Here is a 26,477-nt window from a genome sequence, read left to right on the forward strand (position 1 = left end):
GAAGGCAAATTAGCATTCATTTAGGGAGGACTCGAATAACAAAGTAAGGATGTAATGCTGGAGCTTCGGTCGGACCGCAGACACCCTCACCTAAGAACATACGTGCTGGCGTTGGAGAGGGTCCACAGGAGGATGGGCCTGGGACACGAGGGGGATCTCATTGAAGCCGACTGAATATTGAAAGGCCCACACAGAGAGGATGTTTCCCGTGGTGGGGTAGGGCACAGAACAGATGGGGAGGGATTTCCTCAGCCAGAGGGTGGTGAATCTGTGGAATTCACTGGCACAGACGGCTGTGGAGGCCAATGAAGTGGAGTTGATGTGTTCTTGTTGAGTCAGGGCATCAAAGGTTAAGGGGAGAAAGGGGTTGAGAGGGATAATAGATCAGCCAATGGGATGGTGGTACCTGGTGAGAGGGGTAAAAGGGAGAGATTCCTCACCTCTGCTTCTGTCTGCCCCGCAGGAGGTGCTGGAGACTATCCAGAGCAAGCTGCTGAGGGTGGAGCACATGCAGCAGGTGTCCCAGGCGGACGGCCCCGACCAGCCCAGCAGCCACGAGCTGCTTAGCAAGTCCATGAACCTGCTGCTGATGCTGGCCGCCATGGCCCTGATGCTCATGTCCACTCTCTCGGCCCTGGTTGTGCCCTTCGTTCGCACGCGGACCCGCACCCTCACCACCTGCGCCCTGTGCCTGCTGCTGCTCTGGGTCTGGGGCAATTGGGACACCTTCTGGGTCCGGCCCGCCACCCCCAAGTCCCTCCAGGGCTGAGTTCCTTTGCGGCCCCTCTCGAGTTTTAAGAGAACGCACCTGACCCACCCAGGGGCGCAGAGCAACGCAAAGACCGGAAAACCACTCAGCCTGCCAGAGGGCACAGGAGCAGAATTAGGCCATTCGGCCCATCGAGTCTGTTCCGCCATTCCATCACGGCTGATTGACTCAACCCCCTTCTCCTGCCCTTCCCACATTACCTTTGACATCCTCACTAATGAAGGACCCACCAACCTCCATTTTAAATCTACCCAGTGACTCGGCCTCCACAGCCATCTGCGGCAATGATTTTCACCAAACTCTGGCCGAAGAAATTCCTGCTCATCTCTGTTCTAAGGGGACGTCCTTCTATTCTGAGACTGTGCCCTCTCGACAGAGACTCCCCCACGGAAAGAAACATCCTCTCCACGTCAACGTCCCACTGGACAGCTCGTCACCGACAAAGCGAGGTCCCCAGTGACTGGCAAACCCCCGAAAGCTGGCTGGGGGTTCGGTGAGATGAACCGTGCGATGCGCCGTCCTGAGGGAGGAGCGAGTCCGTGTACCAGACACCCGCCCCAGCACCGAACAAGGCGCTTCCTCCTCCGGGGAGAACAGCGGACAGTCACGGCCGCCACCCTGAGCACTCCCCGCGGCCATCTCGAAGTGGGGGGTGGGGGGCAGGTTCTCGACTCCGGCCATCTAACCAGGTCAGATGTAAGGGTAGAGACAGGGGCATTCTGTCCTGGGGGACTTTGCTTTACCCTCCAACCCTGTCTTACTCTCTCCCCTCTTGTTCCCCCGTCCCCTGAGAGGCAGGAAACTGCCCTTTCCTTGTCGATGGGCCTACTGATAGGTCGATCTCATTGACGTTGCTCCAGCCAGGGCCGGGACCCCAGGAGCAGTTCCGACTGCGGCTCCCACAAAATTATCTTTTGCTAATAAAATGGTTTCCTCGACTGACCTCTCGTGGTATAGTTGCCAGGATTTGAAGCACAAATTCGGGGAGGGCCGTTTGATACCCCTGTGCTAGCCTCCTCTTGCCCCCACCGCTCTCCCTGTCACTCGGACCAGTGAGAAATCTCTCGTAGTGGGCTAGGTCCGACAGTTTGGGAGGTCCTCCACAGGAGACTGACCAGGCTTGCTGCTGGGATGATGGGGGAGTTCCCAACAAGGCTGACAACTCTGGGATGGGGGGGAGAGGGAGGGACGTGCGACATTGTACACCGGATCTGGAGGGGACGCAGTAACAAAGTGGAGGACGGGTGAGACTGCTGAAACTGTGGACGTCTCTGCCCCAGGGGCAGGGAAGACCAGTGTGGATTATTGTGCAGATTATTACTTCCTCACTCCCTCCACCCTCCCCCCCTGGTCTAATCCTCTTTCCACCCCTCACTTCCTCCCTCCCTCTATCCACCTTCCCCCAGTCCAATCCTCTTTCTCCCCCCTTCACGTCCTCCCTCCCAATTCCCCCTCACTCTCTCCGCCCATCTTCACCCTCCCCGTAGTCCAATCCTCTTTCCTCCTCACTTCCTCCCTCCCTCCTTCCACCTGGCTTCACCCTCCCCTGGTCCATTCCTCTCCCCCCTCACTGCCTCCACCCATCTTCACCCTCCCCAAGGTCTAATCCTCTTTCCACCCCAATCTTCTTCCCTCCCTCTGCCATCTCCACCCTTCCCCGTCCAAGCCTTCTCCACGCCCCCACTCCCTCCCCCTTTTGCCTGACCACCCTCCCCTTGGTTCACCCCTCTTCCCCACTCACCCTCCCTTCACCAATATTCAACCTCCCCGATCCATTCCTCTCTCCCCCCTCCCTCTCTCTATCCCCAACTTCACCGTCCCCCGGTCCAATCTTCTTCCCCCACTCCTCCATGTCCTCTCCCCCTCCCTCCACCTCTCCCTTTCCCTCAACCACTTTGCTGTCAACTGCCCCAGCTCTCCCTCTGCCCCCCAAGGATGTTGAGGATGGAGTTAGCAATCGGTGGATCGGTGTAAATATTATATTGTATACCTGTGTGTCAAGAGAAAAACAAATACACATATAAATATAAATATATTTTTGTTCTTTTCCACACTGTACATATATTTTCACATTTTGGGACTGTGTGAAAAACTGACGGCTTAATAAAAAACGTGCTCCTGCGATGCAGTCAATTTCTCTTCCAGAGATGCAGCGTCCAACATATTCTCCACCTCTCCCACTTCCCCTTTCCTCCCTCCAATCCCTTCTCCCTCGCTCCATTCTCCTCTCCTTCCCACCTACACTCTTCCTGCTTCTCCCCTCTTCCCCCACCATCCCGTCTCTTTCAATTCCCTCTTATCTCCACCCCCCCATTCACCCGAACGCCAGGTTATCTTCTCCCCTCCCCCTTTGGCCTCCGCTGAACACCAGCTATCCTCACCCATGTCCTCGGCTCACTCCCTGACATTCCCAGTCCAGTGAGCGAGTGACGCCTTCACCCCGGAAGTGGGGAAATCCGAGAAAGAATTTAAATCCAGTAACCGTACCCATTTCACACGAGCTCTCGCAGCCCTGTAGGAACTGGCCTCCCGTGCGGCCTTAATTTATTCACAGTTCTCAACAACACAGTGCTTACATCACCTGAAATGTCGATCAATTCAATCACAGGAGATGCAGACTTCAGTAGAAATTCCACTGGAGATTGGACTGAGAGAAACACTCTCCATAACACCCAGTCACACACTCCCAGGGTCAGATAGAGAGTGAAACAGCCTCCACACCGTCCCATCACACACTCCCGGGGTCAGACACACAGTGAAGCTCCCTCCACACCGTCCCATCACACACTCCCGGGGTCAGACACAGAGTGAAGCTCCCTCCACACCGTCCCATTACACACTCCCAGGGTCAGACGCAGAGTGAAACTCCCTCCACACTGTCCCATCACACACTCCCGGGGACAGACACAGAGTGAAACTCCCTCCACACCGTCCCATTACACACTCCCAGGGTCAGACGCAGAGTGAAACTCCATCCACACCATCCCATCACACACTCCCGGGGACAGACACAGAGTGAAACTCCCTCCACACCGTCCCATCACGCACTCCCGGGGTCAGACACAGAGTGAAGCTCCCTCCACACCGTCCCATCACACACTATCAATAATATGTATGCTCTGCCCTTTGACCCCGCTTCTCATGCACACACCACTCCTGACACAGACCAAATCCCTCTATCTCAGTGCCCGACTGCCACGGATTGTTTGAAAGTGGAGGAGCCAGCCTACGCGCCCTCCGTTACACAGAGGGGGTCTGGAAGACGGAGATGACGGGGTCTTCGTGATGCCGAACCACAAGCACGCTACGGAACTTGTCGATGAGGGTCAGCAGGACCGAGCGCCTCATGTTCTCGTTGTACATGATCTCCTCCAGGTGGTGATTGCCACGGAAATAGTGCAGGAGCCTGCCGGGGAGAGGGACAGACATGGTGAGAGGATAGACACGGGGAGAGGGCGCCGGAACGGCTGGACCAGCCGGGGAGAGGGACAGACACGGGGAGAGGATAGACACGGGGAGAGGGCGCCGGAATGGCTGGTCCTGCCGGGGAGAGGGACAGACATGGTGAGAGGGCGCCGGAACGGCTGGACCAGCCGGGGAGAGGGACAGACATGGTGAGAGGGTGCCGGAACGGCTGGACCAGCCGGGGAGAGGGACAGACACGGGGAGAGGGTGCCGGAACGGCTGGACCAGCCGGGGAGAGGGACAGACACGGGGAGAGGGTGCCGAAATGGCTGGACCAGCCGGGGAGAGGGACAGACACGGGGAGAGGGTGCCGGAATGGCTGGTCCTGCCGAGGAGAGGGACGGGACAGACACGGGGAGGGGGCGCCGGAATGGCTGGTCCTGCCGGGGAGAGGGACGGGACAGACACGGGGAGAGGGCGCTGGAATGGCTGGTCTAGCCGGGGAGAGGGACAGACACGCGGAGAGGGCGCCGGAATGGCTGGTCCTGCCGGGGAGAGGGACGGGACAGACACGGGGAGAGGGCGCCGGAATGGCTGGTCCTGCCGGGGAGAGGGACGGGACAGACACGGGGAGAGGGCGCCGGAATGGCTGGTCCTGCCGGGGAGAGGGACGGGACAGACACGGGGAGAGGGCGCTGGAATGGCTGGTCTAGCCGGGGAGAGGGACAGACATGGTGAGAGGGACAGACACGGGGAGAGGGCGCCGGAATGGCTGGTCTAGCCGGGGAGAGGGACAGACACGCGGAGAGGGCGCCGGAATGGCTGGTCCTGCCGGGGAGAGGGACGGGACAGACACGGGGAGAGGGACAGACACGGGGAGAGGGACAGACACGCGGAGAGGGACAGACACGCGGAGAGGGACAGACACGCGGAGAGGGACAGACACGCGGAGAGGGACAGACACGCGGAGAGGGACAGACACGCGGAGAGGGACAGACACGCGGAGAGGGCGCCGGAATGGCTGGTCCTGCCGGGGAGAGGGACGGGACAGACACGGGGAGAGGGCGCCGGAATGGCTGGTCCTGCCGGGGAGAGGGACGGGACAGACACGGGGAGAGGGCGCCGGAATGGCTGGTCCTGCCGGGGAGAGGGACGGGACAGACACGGGGAGAGGGCGCCGGAATGGCTGGTCCTGCCGGGGAGAGGGACGGGACAGACACGGGGAGAGGGCGCCGGAATGGCTGGTCCTGCCGGGGAGAGGGACGGGACAGACACGGGGAGAGGGCGCTGGAATGGCTGGTCTAGCCGGGGAGAGGGACAGACATGGTGAGAGGGACAGACACGGGGAGAGGGCGCCGGAATGGCTGGTCTAGCCGGGGAGAGGGACAGACACGCGGAGAGGGCGCCGGAATGGCTGGTCCTGCCGGGGAGAGGGACGGGACAGACACGCGGAGAGGGACAGACACGGGGAGAGGGACAGACACGCGGAGAGGGCGCCGGAATGGCTGGTCCTGCCGGGGAGAGGGACGGGACAGATACGGGGAGAGGGCGCCGGAATGGCTGGTCCTGCCGGGGAGAGGGACGGGACAGACACGGGGAGAGGGACAGACACGCGGAGAGGGCGCCGGAATGGCTGGTCCTGCCGGGGAGAGGGACGGGACAGACACGGGGAGAGGGCGCCGGAATGGCTGGTCCTGCCGGGGAGAGGGACAGACATGGTGAGAGGGACAGACACGGGGAGAGGGCGCCGGAATGGCTGGTCCTGCCGGGGAGAGGGACAGACACGGTGAGAGGGCGCCGGAACAGCTGGACCAGCCAGGGAGAGGGACAGACACGGGGAGGGGGCGCCGGAATGGCTGGTCCTGCCGGGGAGAGGGACGGGACAGACACGGGGAGAGGGCGCTGGAATGGCTGGTCTAGCCGGGGAGAGGGACAGACATGGTGAGAGGGACAGACACGGGGAGAGGGCGCCGGAATGGCTGGTCCAGCTCCCTCAACTCAGTGCTATCCCAGCATGCCCAAAACAAGTCCTAACCCGTTCATCTCCAGACTGCGGGAGGAAACCCACACGGTACAAACTCCTTGCGGGCAGCGGCAGGAAATTGAGGGTGTCAGGGACATGAGGGAGTGTAGTGGCTGTTACTGAGGAGAAGGTGCCGGGAATCTGAATACTCTGGTGGACTGCACCCCTATGTGGAGATTATGGGCTCTGGGAAAATTTCAAACTGTCACTCCACTCTTTAAGGGAGACGGCCAGAAGAAAGGAAATTAGAGGCCAGTTAGCCTGAATGCAGTGGCTGGGAAGATGCAGGAGTCTGCTACTAGGAATGAGGTTTCAGGAAAGCTGGAGGCGCAGGATGAAATAGGCCGCGGTTTCCTCAAAGGGGAGAAGAGAGTTGGTGGACCTTCAGAAAGGCCTTTGACAGGAGCCGCACAAGGCCAGGAACGAAAGGGTTAAAGCACTTGATTTCCCTGTGCCTGTCCTCGCTGGAGTTTAGAAGAATGGGCAGGGGTGGGAGTCTCATTGAAACCTATCGAGTATTGGAAGTGGATGAAGAGAGGCTGTTTCCAACAGTGGGGAAAGCCTGGGGCCAGAGGACACCGCCTCGGCATAGAAAGACGCCCCTATGGAATAGAGATGAGGAGGAATTTCTTTAGCCAGAGGATGGTGAGTCTGTGGAATTCTTTGCCACAGACGGCCGTGGAGGCCGAGTCACTGGGTATATTTAAAGTGGAGGTTGATAGGCTCTTGATTAGTCAGGGTGTGAAAGGTTATGGGGGAAGGCAGGAGAATGCGTCTGAGTGGGACAGTAGTGGAGCAGACTCAAGGGGCTGAATGGCCTAGGTCTTGTCTATAAGAATTATTTTGTCCCTTTGATTACTTGGTGAATTTTCTTTTTTTCTGTATAACTGCAATAATTTCTTATAAACTTTAGCACATGTCCAGGGCTTCCTTTGTTACAGGAAGCCTGTGCCGCTGAATCAGAAAGGAACAAGGAACAACCTTTTGGGATACTGTCATTACAAAATACTGCCCCCGGTCCGTATCCCTCTGGTCCCTGCACACTCATCCGTGAGCCTCTTAAACACTACCGTATCTGCCTCCATCACTACCCCAGCAGGCCACTCCAGATACCCAACACTCTCTGCAAAAAAAAAAAACTTGCCCCCATGCAGCACAGGCACTTTCACCCACGATGCTGTGACAACCTTTTAATCCACCCTACGGTCAATCCCCACCCAACCCCCTGTAATATTCAACACCTTGCTAATCAAGAACCCATCAACCTCCACTTCCAATATACCCGATGATTTGGCCTCCATACTTGTCTGTGGCAATGAATTCACCACCCTCTGGCTAAAGAAATTCCTAAACTCTGTTCTAAATGGATGTCCCTCTATTGCCCTCCGGTCCTCGACTCCCCACGATAGGGAACATCCTCTCCACGTCCACTATGTTTATTTAGGCAGGTTTCAGTGAGATACCCCCTCTTTACTCTGAACTCTAGTGAGTACACCCCCAGAGCCATTAAACACTTCTGTTTACATCACACTACCTGGGAATTGTAACGTATTGAAAACCTACAGCACAATACAGGCCCTTCAGCCCACTAACATGTCCTTACCCTAGAACTACCTAGGCTTGTCCATTTCCCTCTATATTTCTAAACTCCATGTACCCATGCAGGAGCCTCTTAAAAGACCCTATCGTATCCCCCTCCACCTCCATCGCCAGCAGCCCATTCCACACACTCGTCACTCTGAGTGAAAAACTTAACCCCGACATCTCCTCTGTACCTACTCCCCAGCACCTTAACAGTATGCCCCATTGTGCTAGCCACTTCAGCCCTGGGAAAAAGCCTCTGACTATCCACACGATCAATGCCTCTCATCATCTTGTCCACCTCTATCAGGTCATCTCTCATCCTCCATCGCTACAAGGAGAAAAGGCCGAGTTCACTCAACCTATTCTCATAAGGCATGCTCCCCAATCCAGGCAATATCCTTGTAAATCTCCTCTGCACCCTTTCTATGGTTTCCACATCCTTTCCTGTAGTGAGGCGACCGGAATTGAGCACATTGAAAGGGTTGTTGGTGGTCCGCACGGAATCGATAGGCCGAGAAGGTGCAGCCAACCCCCACCTGCCAGTCTCCAAGCCATCACCTACTTGGCCAGCATGCGCAGGTCGTCTGGGTTCTGGGCGGCCGGAATGTTCTGGATGGCCTCCCGCTCGTGCTCAGTCAGGCTGGCCAGCAGGTTCTCTGTCATGCGCTTGCCGAGGGGCGAGTCGCCCCCGGGGGGGATCTCGGCACTGGAGTTGTCCATGCTGGGGCTGGTCAGAGTCATGTCATCGCTGCTGGCTGCGGGAGCAGAGAGCGCAGGGGGTCAGTCGGGTGGGCGCTGTCGACAAAACAAACCCCCTCACCCCCCGGCAGGGTACAAAGCCGGTACCAGCGGGCCGGCTGTGGGGAAAGCGCGGTGCCCGAGTTATGGGTTCGATCCCCACTGTGCACGTTCATTCAAATACACGAATTGGAGCGTGCTTGGGCGTGTAGCCCTGTGAGCACGTGTGTGTCTGCCCACGTGAACACCATTCTCTACATCCCAGCCTCATGGGTGTTTTGTGTGAAGGGGTGGCCGAGGGGCAGCATGCATTCAATGGGCTGAAGGGCCCTTTTCTATGACCTACGACCCTGTGTCAAGGTGGTGGGGGGGGAAACCCGGTTACGTGAACACAGACCGGCCCGGGCGCGCGCAGGCCACGGGCTGGCGGCAACCTACTTGGCGAGCCGAAGCTGAGGGCGTTGGGGGTGCTGAGGCTCCGGCCGCCCACTCGGGCGGGCAGCATCCTGTCCTCCTCGGCCCGGCACAGCGCCTCGGGCTCGCTCGGAGGCGCCAGCAGGCAGACGTAGGTGTGGAGCTGGGTCAGCAGCCGGTGTTGTAGCATCCAGATCACCATCTGGACCAACTGGGCCTGGAACACAGAGCAAGAGACGTCAGCGAGGGACGGGGAGGCAGGGCCTGAAACAGGGAGTGGGAGGGAGAACGGAGGAGTTGGAAGGGGAGAGTCAAACGGAGACAAAGGAAACGAGAGAGTGAGGGAGAGAGATGAGGCTGAGTGTGTGAGGGAGGGTCTGAGTGTATGTGAGTGAGTGGGGAGGGAGACTGGGCTCAAGTGTGGGGAACGTGTGCCTTTGTACCTGCGTGTGGTGTGACGTTTTATGAGAAATTAATGCAGAAAACCAGTTCACAGACTTTTTTCCTTTAACTGTACCTTAACAGCCAAAGGTCAGCAGAATCGGCCCTCTACATGGTCACTTACGTAGAGTCAAAAGGGATGGTGTGTAAGGAGAGAGGTAGAGCAGAGGGATCTGCGAGTAATCCTTTGAAAGTGGAGTGCTGAAGTCATATAATTTGTTGGTGAGGCCTAGTTTGGACACTGTGGGCAGTTCTGGATACCTGAACTAGAGGTGACGGGGTTGGGGCAAACGATGAAGATGTGGCTTTGATGGCACCCTTGCAGAGAAGGAAGTCTCAGCAGGTTCACAAAGGGGAGGGGAAGTTGAGGGCTTCGATCTGGATACAGACTGATGGGACGAGGTAGAAGACAAGGTTGGTGTGGACTAGTTGGGCCTGTCTCAGCACGGTAGTTCCCAGGACTGTGTGGGGTGGTGCGCGGTGGGATCGCTTGTGGGCAGAGATTCATTGGGTGTTTGTGCTTAGTACAGACATCGCAGGGAGCCGGGCCTGTGTTGAGTGAGGAGTGGATTTGAGTTACTGGGGGTGGTGGGGGTGTGTGAACGGGCTTTCACGCGCCCACCCCCACCAGCTTCTTACCTCCTGCATGGGAGGTGCCAGCGGGTTCTTGAACTGTGACAACGAGGTGGGCAGGGAGAACTTGGACAGCACACTGAGGAGGTTGTTTCCAGGGAATCTCCGGGAAAATCGCTCGGCCAGGGGAGAGTACCTGCAGTGGGGGGGGGGGGGTCATCCATCACAGTCAGCATTAACACGCCCCTGACCGCCGATACCCTCCCGGTTTAGAGTCAACAAAAGCCGTTGACTCTTTTGAACTTACAATCCCCATCCCAAAGGTCTCCCCCACCACCCCACGGAACACAATCCCAACCTGCCCAGTCTCTCCTCGTACCTCCGCCACTGCAGAATCTCTTCCAGGCGATAGGCTACCGCTACGACAGGGCCAGCGATCACCGATCAGGGTTTAATTCCCCGCTGCTGTCAGTACAGATTTTGTATGGGCTCCCTGTGACCACAGGGGTCTCTGCTGTGAGCTTCCGTTTAAACCCCACATCGCAAAGACGTAAAGGTCAGGGGTGGCAAGTTGTGGGCATGCTATGTTTGCACCAGAAGGGTGGCAGTTCAGGAAGTCACCACCCCTCAACCGTCAGGCTCCTGAACCAAAGGGGGCAACCTCACTCGCCCCATCACAACCCACGGACTCGCTTTCAAGGACTCTTCACCTCACGTTCTCCATATTGCTTGCTTGCCTGTTTATCTATCTATTTATTTCTGTTTGTATTCGCACAGTCTGTCATCCTTCGAACACCAAAGATGGTTCAGATTTTCAGCGAATTAGGGTTTATTCTATGGTGTCAAAATGGTGGTTGTGACACGACTAGTGCGTTAGTGTAGTGGGTCGTGCTCGTCGTTCTCCACCCCTGAACATTAACACTATGGTCTTGCGGAAAGGAGAGCTGAACGTGCAAGTCTCCCCCTGCCAGTACACAGCCTCTCCAACAAGCCTCATGCGCAGCCCCCCCCCCCCCCCCGGCGACACACGCAAACGGGACTCCTTTCGGACTCCGGCTGAACTGCAGAGGACGGGGAGGGGGTCTGGCCCCCGCACACGCAGCACGCAGGCCCGCCAGCGTCCGGGTGGGCCCTGGCGCTCGTGGACCAGATCCCCAGCTACGGGTAAGTAGCCCCACTGCCTCGGGAGAGACGAAGGCTACGGGGTTAAACCTAGATGGCAATTCCGGAGCGAAGCCCCTAAGGCAGCTGCGCATTATTGAACATCCTCCTGGCAGCTCCTGCAGCCACACTGGTGCCTCATGAGCTTTCCTTCGGACTGCACTGGTGAGGCTGAGAGGGACATCTTGACAACTGGGCATCTCAGGATCTCTGTACCTTCATGACCCATTGTCCTTCAAGACAGGCAGGCGCCAACCATTCCGATATTGACTTATTGAGTTTGCCCACAAGACAATGAATCTCAGGGTTGTTCATGGTGACATTAATGTGCTTTGATAATAAATTTAATTTGAAGTTTAGTGTGAGCTGCCCCCCCCCCGATTTGACACGAACAATGCAGTTCACTGCTTCGATGTACCTGTGACATAAAGCTAATCTGTCCCTTTCTCCAGCTTCGTCAACCCTTTCCGAAATTCCCAAAGTCCAAAAGGCAGCCCTGGTTTTTAAGACCCTGCCTGTGACGTCCGACTCTCTGAATCCAACAATCCGTCATTAGACCATAAGACGCAAGAGCAGAACTCGGCCATCGAACCCAGTGTGTCCGCTCCAACATGGCTGATTTATTATCCCTCTCAACCCCACTCTCCTGCCTTCTCCCTGGCTAACCAAGAACCTATCACCCTCCGCTTTAAATATACCCGATGACTCGGCCTCCACAGCTGTCTGCGGCGATGAATTCCACAGATTCACCACCCTCTGGCTCCTCCTCCTCTCTGTTCCAAAGGAATGCCCTTCTATTCTGGTCTTATCTCCCCCACTACAGGAAATATCCTCTCCCCATCTTGGTATTTCAATGAGAAGCCAGACTCAGCAAGAGCCTCTCCTAGGTCACCCCTCCATTCCCAGGGCCGTTCTAACGCCAGCTGGTCCTTGCTTAGCGGTCTCCAGGCAGACATAGAGGAGGACGCCTCTACTTCCTCAGGGGGCTGAAAAAATTCTGCATGTCCCTGTTTCTAGTCGATGCGCCACACAAATCGTCTCTTCTGGATGAGTCACGGCTCAGTACGGAAACCACTCCGTCAGAGACCGGAAGGAACCACGGACAGACGCTGGCACGGCTCAGCGCGTCACGGAGCCCATCTATGCTTCTCGCAGACTGTATAATCAAAGACCCCCACCCTCCCCGGACCTTCTCTCTCCCGTCGGGCAGAAGACGCAAAAGCCTGAAAGCACATCCCACCAGGCTCAAGGACAGCTTCTACCCCGATGCTGCAGACTCTCTTGTCCAGTAAGCTGAACTCACAATCTTCCTCATTCTGACCCTGCACTTTATAATTTATCTGCACTGCACTCTCCCTGCAGCTGTTACAATTCATTCTGCATTATTACTTTACCTCAATACTCTGTAACGATCTGATCTGTTCTTGACAAACTTTTCAGTCACTGTGTCTCAGTACACGTTGCAACAATAAATCAATTCTAATAGCCCTTCTCCTTGAAAAAGGATCGGGCACTTTCCCGGCGTATCTGACAATAAACTCTTTTCGGGCTCCCAGCCGGGTACAGGTATCGGTTTTAACTGACGTTTCATTGACGAGCGTCGGGGCTGAAACCCCTTCGGAGTTTGTCATCGAAACGTCGGTTGTAATCGATACCTGTTACCCGGCCGGGAGCCCGAGGAGAGTTCATACCCCTTTCCCTGTCTTCTTTACACCTCACCCCTCCACTCTCAGCCCCGAGTCATGGTATTGATCACAGATTACAGCACAGCGTCAAAGAAGTTATTCTGCCTAGTCCCATTGATCTGCACAGCCCTTCATATACCTCTGCAAACTCCTCTTGCATGCTGAAATCAAACCCACATTCACCACCTCCGCTGGCAGCTCATTCCACACTCTGCCCTCTCTCCAAGTGAAGAATTGCTCCCCTTAAATATTTCACCTTTCACCTCTAACCTCAGTGGAAAAAGCCTGCTTGCACTTACCCCGTCTATGCCCCTCAAATCTCCACTCCTACGCTCCAGGGAATAAAGTCCAAACCTACCCAACCTCTCCGGTTAACTCAGATCCCCGGGGCCCGGCAACACCTTTGGAAAGTTTCTCGGCACTCCGATAACTTTCCAATCGGCAGGTGACAGAACTGCACACAATATGCCGAATTAGGCCTCACCAGCAAGTTATGAAGGGGACCAGGATGGCAATGCTTGGCTGTCGGCAGGTAGGGTTAATACCCGACTTTCAAGAGCACCTGTGAGTTATGTTCCGACTGGATTTAGTCCTTAAACCGCTGGAGAACAGAGCGGAAAGATCAGGTGTTGTTTTCTCCCGGTAGGGATTAGTTTTCAGTTCCAGGTGCTCCTGTCACGTTTTGTCACCCTGCAACCTTACCCTTCAATCTCTCTGAATTATGGAGGACAGGATGTGTATAAATGTCTCTCCCCAGCAGACTTGATCATCGTGACTCCAGTATTCCTACTATTCTTTAATGTTTCTTAATTGTACATATGATTTTTTTTGTGTTCTGTCGCTGAGCAGCAGTGAACCATCTGATTGACCTATCAGGGTTCTCCTTGGGAACTAGATGATCAGCATTTCTGATCTGGCTCGTTCACGATTGCACTTAGTGAAAAAAAACACCTAAAGCCCCCACTCCTCTGCTCAGTACCCTGATTTATGAAGACCAATGTCTCTCTTCATGACCCCAGATATCTGTTACACCACCTTCAAGGGAAGTGGATCTGCTGGTGCCCTGACATTCGCCGTATTCTCACCTGCATTAAAGTTGACCACTCTGAACTAAAGTTTCAAAAGCTTTTGGCGACAACTGCAGGAATTGGTGCTAGTTTGTTACCGTCCACATGTACTGAATAGCGGGGTGGTTTACGTCCCTACCAAAGGAGGTGTAAGGTGCTCTTTCCCTCCGCTAGCCTGCAGGTTGCCCTCGGGCAAGGTGTAGCACCCCCCCCCCCCCCAGATCAGGGTCACATGAAGCCGTGGGACCAGGTGGTGGATGGTCGTACGAGCAGCCAGTGCAGATCACAAGTCCTGGTTATGTGACCACTGACACCAGGCAGACAATCTCCGAAGAGTATTGATAATGGCTGGGGTCACCCGTCTTGTGAAGACACTGCCCAGAAGAAGGCAACGGCAAAGCACTTCTGCAGAAAAATCTGCCAAATATAATCATGGTCACCCATTTCATACTGCACGGCACATAGTGATGATAACATATGACACGGCAAATAATGATGACAATTTAGCGAGACAGCGGGATGGTTAGACAGAGTCTATGGGGGGGGGGGGGGGCGGTCCTGGTGATGCGATGAGATGCATCTACAACCGCGGTCACGGCCGGAGGAGATACGTGAGTCGATAAAAGCTGGCGAGGGTCGACAGGGATATGCCAGATTTCTGAACATCTGAAGGGGAGGGTGTCGAGAGCCCAGTTAACCGGTGAGGCAAGGCCTGCGGTCGGCCGCTACTCACACACAGATGTCAGCGTCGGGGGACAGCATGTAGAAGTTGTTCTCGCACAGCGGGTAGATGATTATCGCCTTGCCCCAGTACACCAAGTGGGCAGCCAGCTGGAAAACCTGCGGAGGAGAGGATGGCTGAATCTGGGCTGAGGGGAGACCCGCCCTCCCTTGACCACCTCAGACAAGGCACTAATCAGCCATCAATGGTCTAATTCTGCCCCCATGCCTTACAGTGCGTCAGTCAGGGCATAGAGTTCAAGGGCCACAAGGTAATGTTACAGCTGAATAAAACCTGGTCAGACCAGACTTGGAGTATCATGTTCAGTTCTAGTCACCTCACTGTAGGATGTGGAAGCTTTAGAGAGGGTGCAGAGGAGATTCACCAGGATGCTGCCTGGATTAGAGAGGGTGCAGAGGAGAATCACAAAAATGCTGCCTGGATTAGAGAGGGTGCAGAGGAGATTCACCAGGATGCTGCCTGGATTAGAGAGAGTGCAGAGGAGATTCACCAGGATGCTGACAGGATTAGAGAGGGTGCAGAGGAGATTCACCAGGATGCTGACGGGATTAGAGAGGGTGCAGAGGAGATTCACCAGGATGCTGACGGGATTAGAGAGGGTGCAGAGGAGATTCACCAGGATGCTGCCTGGATTAGAGAGGGTGCAGAGGAGATTGACCAGGATGCTGCCTGGATTAGAGAGGGTGCAGAGGAGATTGACCAGGATGCTGCCTGGATTAGAGAGGGTGCAGAGGAGATTGACCAGGATGCTGCCTGGATTAGAGAGGGTGCAGAGGAGATTCACCAGGATGCTGCCCGGGTTAGAGAGGGTGCAGAGGAGATTCACCAGGATGCTGCCTGGATGAGAGAGGGTGCAGAGGAGATTCACCAGGATGCTGCCTGGATTAGAGAGGGTGCAGAGGAGATTCACCAGGATGCTGCCTGGATTAGAGAGGGTGCAGAGGAGATTGACCAGGATGCTGCCTGGATTAGAGAGGGTGCAGAGGAGATTGACCAGGATGCTGCCTGGATTAGAGAGGGTGCAGAGGAGATTCACCAGGATGCTGCCCGGGTTAGAGAGGGTGCAGAGGAGATTCACCAGGATGCTGCCTGGATGAGAGAGGGTGCAGAGGAGATTCACCAGGATGCTGCCTGGATTAGAGAGGGTGCAGAGGAGATTCACCAGGATGCTGCCTGGATTAGAGAGGGTGCAGAGGAGATTGACCAGGATGCTGCCTGGATTAGAGAGGGTGCAGAGGAGATTGACCAGGATGCTGCCTGGATTAGAGAGGGTGCAGAGGAGATTCACCAGGATGCTGCCCGGGTTAGAGAGGGTGCAGAGGAGATTCACCAGGATGCTGCCTGGATGAGAGAGGGTGCAGAGGAGATTCACCAGGATGCTGACGGGATTAGAGAGGGTGCAGAGGAGATTCACCAGGATGCTGCCCGGGTTAGAGAGGGTGCAGAGGAGATTCACCAGGATGCTGCCTGGATTAGAGAGGTTGCAGAGGAGATTCACCAGGATGCTGCCTGGGTTAGAGAGGGTGCAGAGGAGATTCACCAGGATGCTGCCTGGATTAGAGAGAGTGCAGAGGAGATTCACCAGGATGCTGCCTGGATTAGAGAGGGTGCAGAGGAGATTGACCGGGATGCTGCCTGGATTAGAGAGGGTGCAGATGCTGCCCGGGTTAGAGAGGTTGCAGAGGAAATTCACCAGGATGCTGCCTGGGTTAGAGAGGATGCAGAGGAGATTCACCAGGATGCTGCCTGGGTTAGAGAGGGTGCAGAGGAGATTCATCAGGACGCTGCCTGGATTAGAGAGCACGTCTTACTTACAAAGGTTAAGTGAGTCAAGAGAGGAGGAGGATGAGAGGGGACCTGATCGAGGTTTATACGATGATGAGGCACAGATCGAGTGGGAAGGATGAGAGGTGACTTGATAGAGGTGTATAAGATTATGGGAGGCATAGACAGAGCAGACAGCCGGTGCCTTTTATCCGGGATGGCAGCAGCCAAGACCAGAGGAAATCCACTGAGAGGAGGAATGTTTAGGGGAAAAGCCAGAGCTAAGTTTCCTTACACACAGAGTGGTGGGTCCATGGAACGCCCTGCCAGGGGTGGAGGGACAGGCAGACACACTAGAGACACTTACAAGACACTTAGATAGACAAGAGAAGATCTGCAGATGCAGGAAATCCGAGCAACACACACAAAATGCTGGAGGAACACTGGATAAGAGTACAGTCGACATCTCAGGCCCAAACGTCGACTATACTCTTTTCCATAGATGCTGCCTGGCCTGCTGAGTTCCTCCAGCACTTTGTGTGTGTCTTGCTTAAATAGACACATGGATGATAGAAAAATGGAAGGCTATGTAGGAGGGAAGAGTTAAATTGATCTCAGAGTGGGTTAAAAGATTGACATCACAAGGGCTTGTAATATGCTGTAGTGTCTAGCTGTCTCTCTCTACTTGTGCCTCTTATCATCTTGTACATCCCTATCAAGTCACCTCTCATCCCCCTCTGCTCCAAAGAGAAAAGGCCCAGCTTGCTCTCCAATCCAGGCAGCATCCTGGTGAATCTCCTCTGCACCCTCTCTAAAGCTTCCCCATCCTTCCCACAATGAGGCGACCGGAAATGAGCACAATACTCCCAGCGTGGTGTGACCAGAGTTTTACAGAGCTGAAACGTTACCTCGTGGATCTTGAAATCAATCCCCTGACTAAACAAGGATAACACACCGTACAACATGACAGCAGATTTGGACCTAGCCCTCCACACCCCCCCATCCACGTCCTCATCCAAACTTCTCTTAAATATCATAGAACATAGAATAGAATAGCCCTTCGGCCCACAATGTTGTGCCGACCCTCAAACCCTGCCTCCCATATAACCCCCCACCTTAAATTCCTCCATATACCCGTATAGTAGTCTCTTAAATTTCACTAGTGTATCTGCCTCCACCACTGACTCAGGCAGTGCATTCCACGCACCAACCACTCTCTGAGTAAAAAACCTTCCTCTAATATCCCCCTTGAACTTCCCTCCCTTTACCTTAAAGCCATGTCCTCTTGTACTGAGCAGTGGTGCCCTGGGGAAGAGGCGCTGGCTCTCCATCTATCCATTCCTCTTAATATCTTGTACACCTCTATCATGTCCCCTCTCATCCTCCTCCTCTCTGGAGAGTAAAGCCCTAGCTCCCATAATCTCTGATCATAATCCATACTCTCTAAACCAGGCAGCATCCTGTTAAATCTCCTCTGTACCCTTTCCAATGCTTCCACATCCTTCCTATAGTGAGGCGACCAGAACTGGACACAGTACTCCAAATGTGGCCTAACCAGAGTTTTATAGAGCTGCATCATTACCTCGCGACTCTTAAACTCTATCCCTCGACTTATGAAAGCTAACACCCCATAAGCTTTCTTAACTACCCTATCTACCTGTCAGGCAACTTTCAGGGATCTGTGGACATGTACCCCCAGATCTCTCTGCTCTTCCACACTCCCAAGTGTCCTGCCATTTACTCTGTACTCTGCCACTTCTCAGCCCACTTCTGCATCCTATCAATGTCTCTCTGCAATCTTCGACAATCCTCTACACTATTCACACCACCACCAACCAAAAATATCAAAATTGAACTCACGTTCACCACTTCCACTGGCAGCTCGTTCCACCCTCTGAGTGAAGAAATACCCCTCAGTTTCCCCTTAAACTTTGCACCTTTCACCCTTAACCCATGACCTCTAGTTGTTGCCACCCAACCTCAGTGGAAAAAGCCTGCTTGCATCTACCCCATCTATACACCTCATAATTGTCCTCTCAATCTTCTACACTCCAGGGAAAAATGTCGTAACCTATTCAAGCTCTCCCTATAACCAAGTCCTCAAGACCTGGAAACATCCTCGTAAATTTTCCCTGTGTTCTTTCAATCGTATTGGTATTCCTTTCCGGTAGGTAGGTGACCAGGATTGCAGACAGAAACCCAGAACACGCCTTATACAACTTCGACATAACGCTTGGATATTATGAAGGCCAGTGCGCCTGTAGTTGATTTTTTCCGCAGGGCAGAGTTTCACGCAGTGCGGGCTCTGTCATTTGCCTCGGGCCCGGTCCCCGAGGCCGGGGTTACCTGCAGTAAGGCCAGGTCAGCGTCCTGGGCAAGCTGCTGTAGGTTCTTCATTGCCGACGTGGTCTTGATGACCCTCACCAGGGCGGGCGAGCAGTCCACGGGCAGCTGACCCAGCAGGGCCTTCTCCTCATCCAGAAGCAGCAGGGCGTGGTACGGCCTGTGGGTGCGGGCAAGGGAGGAGAGTCACATGGCAGGGCAAGGCGAGCCCCTTACCCCCAACTGCTCTCTGCCGACCGAGACCCCCTTTTCTCAGTCCGTTCCAGTTGTATGCATCCCTCTAACCTCTCCTACCCACGGACCCAAAAACCCGAGGACCAGAGGCCCCAATGGAGGGTTCTGGGCCAAAACATCGACTGTTTATTCCCCTACCTGACCTGCTGCATCAGACACACAGCATTTTGTGTGCCTGTTAGTTACATATGTCAATTTACATCTAGCCACATATGCAGTATATATACACTCTATATTAGCGTTGGGATGGAGGCGCTTCCTCCCTCCACTAGCCTGTAGGTCGCCCTTGGACAAAGTGTAGCACCTGCTCAGCCCCCAATCAGGGTCATGTGAACCATGGGAGCAGGAGGTGGATGATCGTATGAGCAGCCGGTGCAGATCACATCTTTGTGGGCCGAAGGGCCTGTATTGTGCTGTATGTTTTCTAAGTCCTGGTTAGGCGACCACTGACGCCAGGCAGACAATCTCTGAAGGGTATTGATAATGGCTGGGGGTCACCCGTCTTGTAAAGACACTGTCCAGAAGAAGGCGATGGCAAGCCACTTCTGTAGAAAAGTTTGCCAAGAACAGTCACGGTCATGGAAAGACCAAGATTGCCCACGTCATATGACACGGCACATAATGATGATGTCATATGACACGGCACATAATGATGATGTCATATGACACGGCACATAATGATGATGTCATATGACACGGCACATAATGATGATGTCATGTGACACAACACAATGATGATGTCATATGACACACCATATAATTATGATGTCATCTGACATGCCACATAATGATGTCAATCAGATCTGTTTTAAGTTTGCCCAATGCCTTGGCCTCCAGATATTTGAGATGTACTGTTAATGTTAGATGCAAGAATATAACCTAACTGGATTCAGATTCATTTATTTATCTCACGTACGATGAAACATACAGTGAAGTACATTGTTGGCGTTAACAACATAACCTCAGCCCGCGAGTGTCGCCACGACGTTCGGCAGAACAACACAGAACACAACAAACAACAATGAAACCAAGCCCCGTTCCTCCCACAAAGTCTTCCACACCCAGGACAGCCTCCAGGCTCCAGACCCAGTGCCAATATATACAGCCATTTTAAACAAAAGAAATTGATTGCTGGGTGAAGATAGGAACCTGTACTCAGGACTTTACACTTGTATCCGTGCTCATTAACGCAAATACCAAATCAGCCACTCACGTGGCAGCAACTCGATGCAGAAAAGCATGCAGACATGGTCAACACATTCAGTTGTTGTCCAGACCAAGCATCTAATCTGGGATTTTCATGCACAACAGTATGTAGAGTTTACAGAGAATTGTGTGAGAAACAAAAACCATCCAGTGAGCAGCAGGTCTGTGAGTTAATGACGGAGGTCAGAGGAGAATGACCAGACTGGGTCAAGCCGACAGGAAGGTGACAGTGACTCAAATAACCACACGTTACAACAGTGGTGGGTAGAGGAGCATCTCTGAACGCACAACACGTCGAACCTTGAAGTGGAGGAGCTACAGCTGTAGAAGACCATGAATGTACACTCAGTGGCCAGTTTATTAGGTACAGGAGGTACATATCAAGATGCTAAACTCTAGCCTTGGTGGGGGGGGGGGGGTGGAGGTGGGGTGCTCTCTCTGTTGAATACAGACAAGCCAAACAATGCTAGACTCCAGCCTCTGGGGGGCGCTCTGTTGAATACAGACAAGCCAAACAATGCTAGACTCCAGCCTCTGGGGGGCGCTCTGTTGAATACAGACAAGCCAAACAATGCTAGACTCCAGCCTCTGGGGGGCGCTCTGTTGAATACAGACAAGCCAAACAATGCTAGACTCCAGCCTCTGGGGGGCGCTCTCTGTTGAATACAGACAAGACAAATAATGCTAGACTCCAGCCTCTGGGGGGCGCTCTCTGTTAAATACAGACAAGCCAAACAATGCTAGACTCCAGCCACTGGGGGGCGCTCTCTGTTGAATACAGACAAGCCAAACAATGCTAGACTCCAGCCTCTGGGGGGCGCTCTGTTGAATACAGACAAGCCAAACAATGCTAGACTCCAGCCTCTGGGGGGCGCTCTGTTGAATACAGACAAGCCAAACAATGCTAGACTCCAGCCTCTGGGGGGCGCTCTGTTGAATACAGACAAGCCAAACAATGCTAGACTCCAGCCTCTGGGGGGCGCTCTCTGTTGAATACAGACAAGACAAATAATGCTAGACTCCAGCCTCTGGGGGGCGCTCTCTGTTAAATACAGACAAGCCAAACAATGCTAGACTCCAGCCACTGGGGGGCGCTCTCTGTTGAATACAGACAAGCCAAACAATGCTAGACTCCAGCCTCTGGGGGGGCGCTCTCTGTTGAATACAGACAAGCCAAACAATGCTAGACTCCAGCCTCTGGGGGGGCGCTCTCTGTTGAATACAGACAAGCCAAACAATGCTAGACTCCAGCCTCTGGGGGGGCGCTCTCTGTTGAATACAGACAAGCCAAACAATGCTAGACTCCAGCCTCTGGGGGGCGCTCTCTGTTGAATACAGACAAGCCAATCAATGCTAGACTCCAGCCTCTGGGGGGCGCTCTGTTGAATACAGACAAGCCAAACAATGCTAGACTCCAGCCTCTGGGGGGCGCTCTCTGTTGAATACAGACAAGCCAAACAATGCTAGACTCCAACCTCTGGGGGGCGCTCTCTGTTGAATACAGACAAGCCAAACAATGCTAGACTCCAGCCTCTGGGGGGCGCTCTGTTGAATACAGACAACCCAAACAATGCTAGACTCCAGCCTCTGGGGGGCGCTCTCTGTTGAATACAGACAAGCCAAACAATGCTAGACTCCAGCCTCTGGGGGGGCGCTCTCTGTTGAATACAGACAAGCCAAACAATGCTAGACTCCAGCCTCTGGGGGGGGCGCTCTCTGTTGAATACAGACAAGCCAAACAATGCTAGACTCCAGCCTCTGGGGGGCGCTCTCTGTTGAATACAGACAAGCCAATCAATGCTAGACTCCAGCCTCTAGGGTGCGCTCTCTGAATACAGACAAGCCAAACAATGCTAAACTCCAGCCTCTGGGGGGCGCTCTCTGCTGAATACAGACAAGCCAAACAATGCTAAACTCCAGCCTCTGGGGGGCGCTCTCTGCTGAATACAGACAAGCCAAACAATGCTAGACTCCAGCCTCTGGGGGGCGCTCTCTGTTGAATACAGACAAGCCAAACAATGCTAGACTCCAGCCTCTGGGGGGCGCTCTGTTGAATACAGACAAGCCAAACAATGCTAGACTCCAGCCTCTGGGAGGCGCTCTCTGTTGAATACAGACAAGCTAATTCACACCAGACAGAGGGAATATTAAGGGTCACTTCATGTACGCTAGTGCAATACACAACTATCCACACGACTCTTTGCTGAAAACGGCGCATTTCACTCTCTGTTTCGATATACATGTGACCAATACAGCTAATCTTTCTTTGACTTCTCCACCACCCATCTATCTGTGACATGTCAGAGAGATGGAAGTAGGGGCTATTATGAACACTCCCCTCCAGTGATATGTCTCTCTCCCTCCACCCTCCAACAGCGCTCAACATTGTCTCATGGCTACCTGTGCCACAATCTTTCTGACCTCCTACTGTCAGGAACAGGGTATCGTGGTATAAAAACAACAACTTTCGGCTGGGGAACAGCTTCTTCCCCCAGGCTGACAGACTTCTGAACACCCAGGTATTACTGATGACAGCGCCAGTAACACACTGTATGCCACACAGCTTATCAACTTTACGTCGACAGGATTTCACCTGTTAGTATCATCACAAGTTCAGTGTGTGATACGTGTAAGGTATTCTGCAACGGTCCCACAGGAGCAATGTTTCGCTTTGCTGTATACGTGTGACAGCAAACAGGCTGAGAAGTGGCAGATGGAATTTAATGCAGACAAGTGTGAGATATTATCCTTCAGAATGACCAACCGGGGTAGGTCAGGGGTTTGGTAGAGCAAAGGGATCTGGGTATACAGGGCCATAATTAGTTGGAAGTGTTTTCACAGGTAGCTAGGGTTGTAAAGAAAGATTTTGGCACAATGGCCTTCATAGGTCAAAGTGATGGATTGATGGCCTAACTTGGAGTACTGTGTGCAGTTCTGCTCACCTACCTACAGGAAGATTGAGAGAGTACAGAGAAAATTTACAAGGATGTTGCCCGAACTGGAGTCCCTGAGTTATAAGGAAAGATTGAATAGGTTAGGACTTTATTCCTTGGAAAGTAGAAGATTGAGAGGCGATTTGATCAAGGTATGCAAAATTATGAGGGGTATAGATAAGGTAAATGCAGGCAGGCTTTTTTCTACTGAGGTTGGGTGGGACTACAACTAGAGGTCGTGGGTTAAGGGTGAAAGGTGAAATGTTTAAGGGGAACATGAGGGGAAACTTCTTCACTCAGAGGGTGGTGAGAGTGTGGAACGAGAAGTTTGGATAGGTACATGGATGGGAGAGGCACGGAGGGCTATGGTCCTAGTTCAGGTCAATGGGAATAGGCAGTTTAAATGGTTTGGCACAGATTATATGAGCCAAAGGGCCTTTTTCTGTGCTGTACTTTTCCATGACTCTATGAACTTAAAAGGAGGCCATTTCTGCCATTGTAGCCATGCTAGCTCTCCACAGTGATCCTCGCTGCACTGTAGCCGTTCTGAGAACACAGGATGGTACAGAACAGTCTTCGGGCCCACCTCATTGCACTGTGTTGGGCTGGATCGGTGCTGCCCTCCAGTGGTTGCTCCCATGAAGACAAGTGGAAATGAGGAACCGCTACAGCTTGTTCCTGCAGAAACGTGGCTCCTGGACAACATCCCGTACTCCATCAATCCACAGGGAATTGGGCTAATAGTATGATAGTTTAATAGTTTTTGGAAACTGTTTGCTTTTCTGCTGTCATAATTACATGTGCAGTGTTTTGCACCTTGGCCCCAGAGTAAACAGTTTGTCTGTATTCCTGTATAGTTGAATGACAATTAAATACTAATTTAATTTACAGCACCGAATGTGGGCTGCCCCCGGCACACCACTCGATTGTGTTGGTGCATTTCACTGTATGTTTCGATGTCCGTGTGACAAATGAACCTGCTCTGATGAACAGGTCTGACCTAATCCTTTCTATCTGCACATCCCTCCATTCCTCTGCTGTTTTGATAAACGAGCTCCTTAAACGACTCTATCGCTCCTAACAGTACCCAAAACTCTGTTAAAAGAAAGTTTGCCCTGCAGACAAGAGCATATAAGGCACAGGAGGAGAATTAGGCCATTCAGCCCATTGATTCTGCCCGGCCATTCCACCACGGCTGATTTATTATCCCTCTCAACCCCATTCTCCTGCCTTCTCCCTGTAACATTTAACGGCCTTACTAGTCAACCTCCGCTTTAAATACACCCAGTGACTCAGCCTCCACGGCCGTCAGTGACAATGAATTCCACAGATTCACCTCCCTCTGGCTAAAGAAATTCCTCCTCACTCTCCTCTAAAGGACGTCCTTCTATTCTGGTCCTGGAGATCCCCCGCGATAGGAAACACCCTCTCCACATCCACTCTAGCTAGCCCTTTCGATATTCGATAGGTTTCAGTGAGATGCTCCCTCATGTTTCTAAACTCCAGTGAGCACAGACCCAGAGCCTCATACATTAACCCCTTCATTCCCAGGATGATTCTTGCAAACCTCCTTTCCTTTAAACTCACCCTCTCTCACCTTAAATACTTCTCCGCTATTAGACATTGAGGAAAATTACAAGATTCTGTTTACCCGATCTCTCACGATCTTATAACGCCTATCACGTCTCATCAGCCTCTGACAACCCAGGTTTGTCCAGCCTCTCCTCACTAATCCTGCTCTCTAATCCAGGCAGCATCCCGACAAACCTCTACCGGACCCTCTCCAAATCCTCCACGTCCGCCTGGTAAGGGGTCGACCAGACTGCACACGTAATCCAAATGTTTGTTTATTTACTGAGGTACAGCGTGGAACAGACGTGCTATTCCCCCCCGACTTAACCCGAGCCTAATCACGGGACAATTTACAATGCTCGATTAACCCTCGCAGTCACAGGGAGAACGTACAGACTCCCTCCAGGCCGCGGCGGGAATCGAACCAGGGTCACGGGTACTGTAAGGCCACCATGAGGTTTTGTACACCACCTCTCTTGACCTTTTTACTCTACCTCGTAGTTCTGGAGGACAAGCACAGCGTACCCCCTCTTTCCCACTGGTGTGGCAGATCCAGGGGACCTGAGAAGGGCTGCACAATCCGGCAGGGGCCTTCGGTCAGGTCTCCCCCAAGCCTCCAGAGAAAGCGACCCAAGTTTGCTCTCTAATCTCTGCTCCCTCTCCAGGGCTCCCATGTCCCTGACACCTCGCCTCATCGCAGGGGTAAACCTCTAGAATGGTGGCTCATCTCCCCTCCCCCCCCCCAAGGGAGAACAGGAGGGCCCTTCGGCCCACCGCGGGCTAGCCTCACCCGTCAACGGAGGAAGCTCGCGGCCCACCGAGGTCGGTGGGTGGGGGGTGGGATCGCGAGGGAAGACAGACGGGCAGTTTACCCCCACCCTCACCTACCGGATGGCTTTCAGGCTCTTCTCGATGGCGTGCGGAGGGATGCAGTCGGGGCCCAGCCGGTGGACCTTGTGCGGCAGACAGAAACTGAGCTCCAGCCAGTCGTTGACGTGCAGGTGGATGATGCCCGTGGTACAGAGGCTGACCAGGCGCGGGGGGAGGGACAGAGAGGGGTGGGAGTTAACACCCAGGATCAACAACTTGGTGGGTAACCCCCACACGTACCGGCCGTTAGCACAACACTTCACAGCCCCCAAAGTTCAAAGTACATATACAGTGTTTATAAGAAGTATTCACCCGCCAGCCCCCCGCAGAAGTTTTCCTGTTCTGTTGTTTTACAACATTGAATCACAGTGGATTTAATTTGCTTTATTTGACACTGACCAACAGAAAAAGGCACTTTTGTGTCAAAATGCCACAACGCCACGAGCTGACATGTCAAAGTGAAAACAGATCTCTACAGAGTGAGAGCGAATGACAGTGAGAGTGAGTGAGATACAGAGTGAGAGAGAGAGCAAATGAGAGTGAGAGAGATAGAAAGAGAGTGAGTGAGTGAGAGTGAGATATAGAAACAGAGAGAGAATGAGAGATATAGAGAGAGAGAGTGAGAGAGAGTGTGAGTGAGAGTGAGAGATACAGAGAGTGAGAGTGAGACAGATTAGAGAGATATATATATATATATATATATATATATATAGAGTGAGAGATATAGTGACAGAGATATAGAAATAGAGAGAGTGAGAGAGAGTGTGAGTGAGAGAGATATAGAGCTAGAGAGAGAGAGTGAGAGAGAGTGGCACAGACGGACACACGTGCATGCGCAAAGGCGGAGGGAATCCGGTTTCTCAGGGCCCACCTGTCAAAGGCCTGCTTCAGGTCGGACGCCAGCTTGCACTTGGGCAGGATATGGTGGAAGGGTGACTGGGACCCGTCGCCTG

General features: G+C 53.5%; 1 protein-coding gene across 3 annotated transcripts in view; it reads right to left on the reverse strand.

Moving 5' to 3' along the window:
* Positions 1 to 2,788: 2,788 nt before the first annotated feature.
* nprl3 (NPR3-like, GATOR1 complex subunit) overlaps positions 2,789 to 26,477 on the reverse strand; it is a 37,912-nt gene continuing 14,223 nt past the window's right edge. The window contains exons 6-13 of one of the 3 annotated variants that reach the window (XM_059949633.1): positions 26,396 to 26,474; positions 25,543 to 25,680; positions 18,713 to 18,869; positions 14,594 to 14,700; positions 10,014 to 10,143; positions 8,958 to 9,150; positions 8,344 to 8,536; positions 2,789 to 4,175 (exon numbers count right to left, since the gene is read on the reverse strand). In XM_059949633.1, the coding sequence (XP_059805616.1) occupies positions 4,010 to 4,175; positions 8,344 to 8,536; positions 8,958 to 9,150; positions 10,014 to 10,143; positions 14,594 to 14,700; positions 18,713 to 18,869; positions 25,543 to 25,680; positions 26,396 to 26,474 (1,163 nt within the window). In that variant the 3' untranslated portion in view covers positions 2,789 to 4,009. The remainder of the gene's footprint in view (positions 4,176 to 8,343; positions 8,537 to 8,957; positions 9,151 to 10,013; positions 10,144 to 14,593; positions 14,701 to 18,712; positions 18,870 to 25,542; positions 25,681 to 26,395; positions 26,475 to 26,477) is intronic. The other 2 variants (XM_059949635.1, XM_059949634.1) reach the window with 2 other exon arrangements.

The sequence above is a fragment of the Hypanus sabinus genome, chromosome 24 (genome assembly GCF_030144855.1).
Source record: "Hypanus sabinus isolate sHypSab1 chromosome 24, sHypSab1.hap1, whole genome shotgun sequence".
Classification (NCBI taxonomy): Eukaryota; Metazoa; Chordata; class Chondrichthyes; order Myliobatiformes; family Dasyatidae; genus Hypanus; species Hypanus sabinus.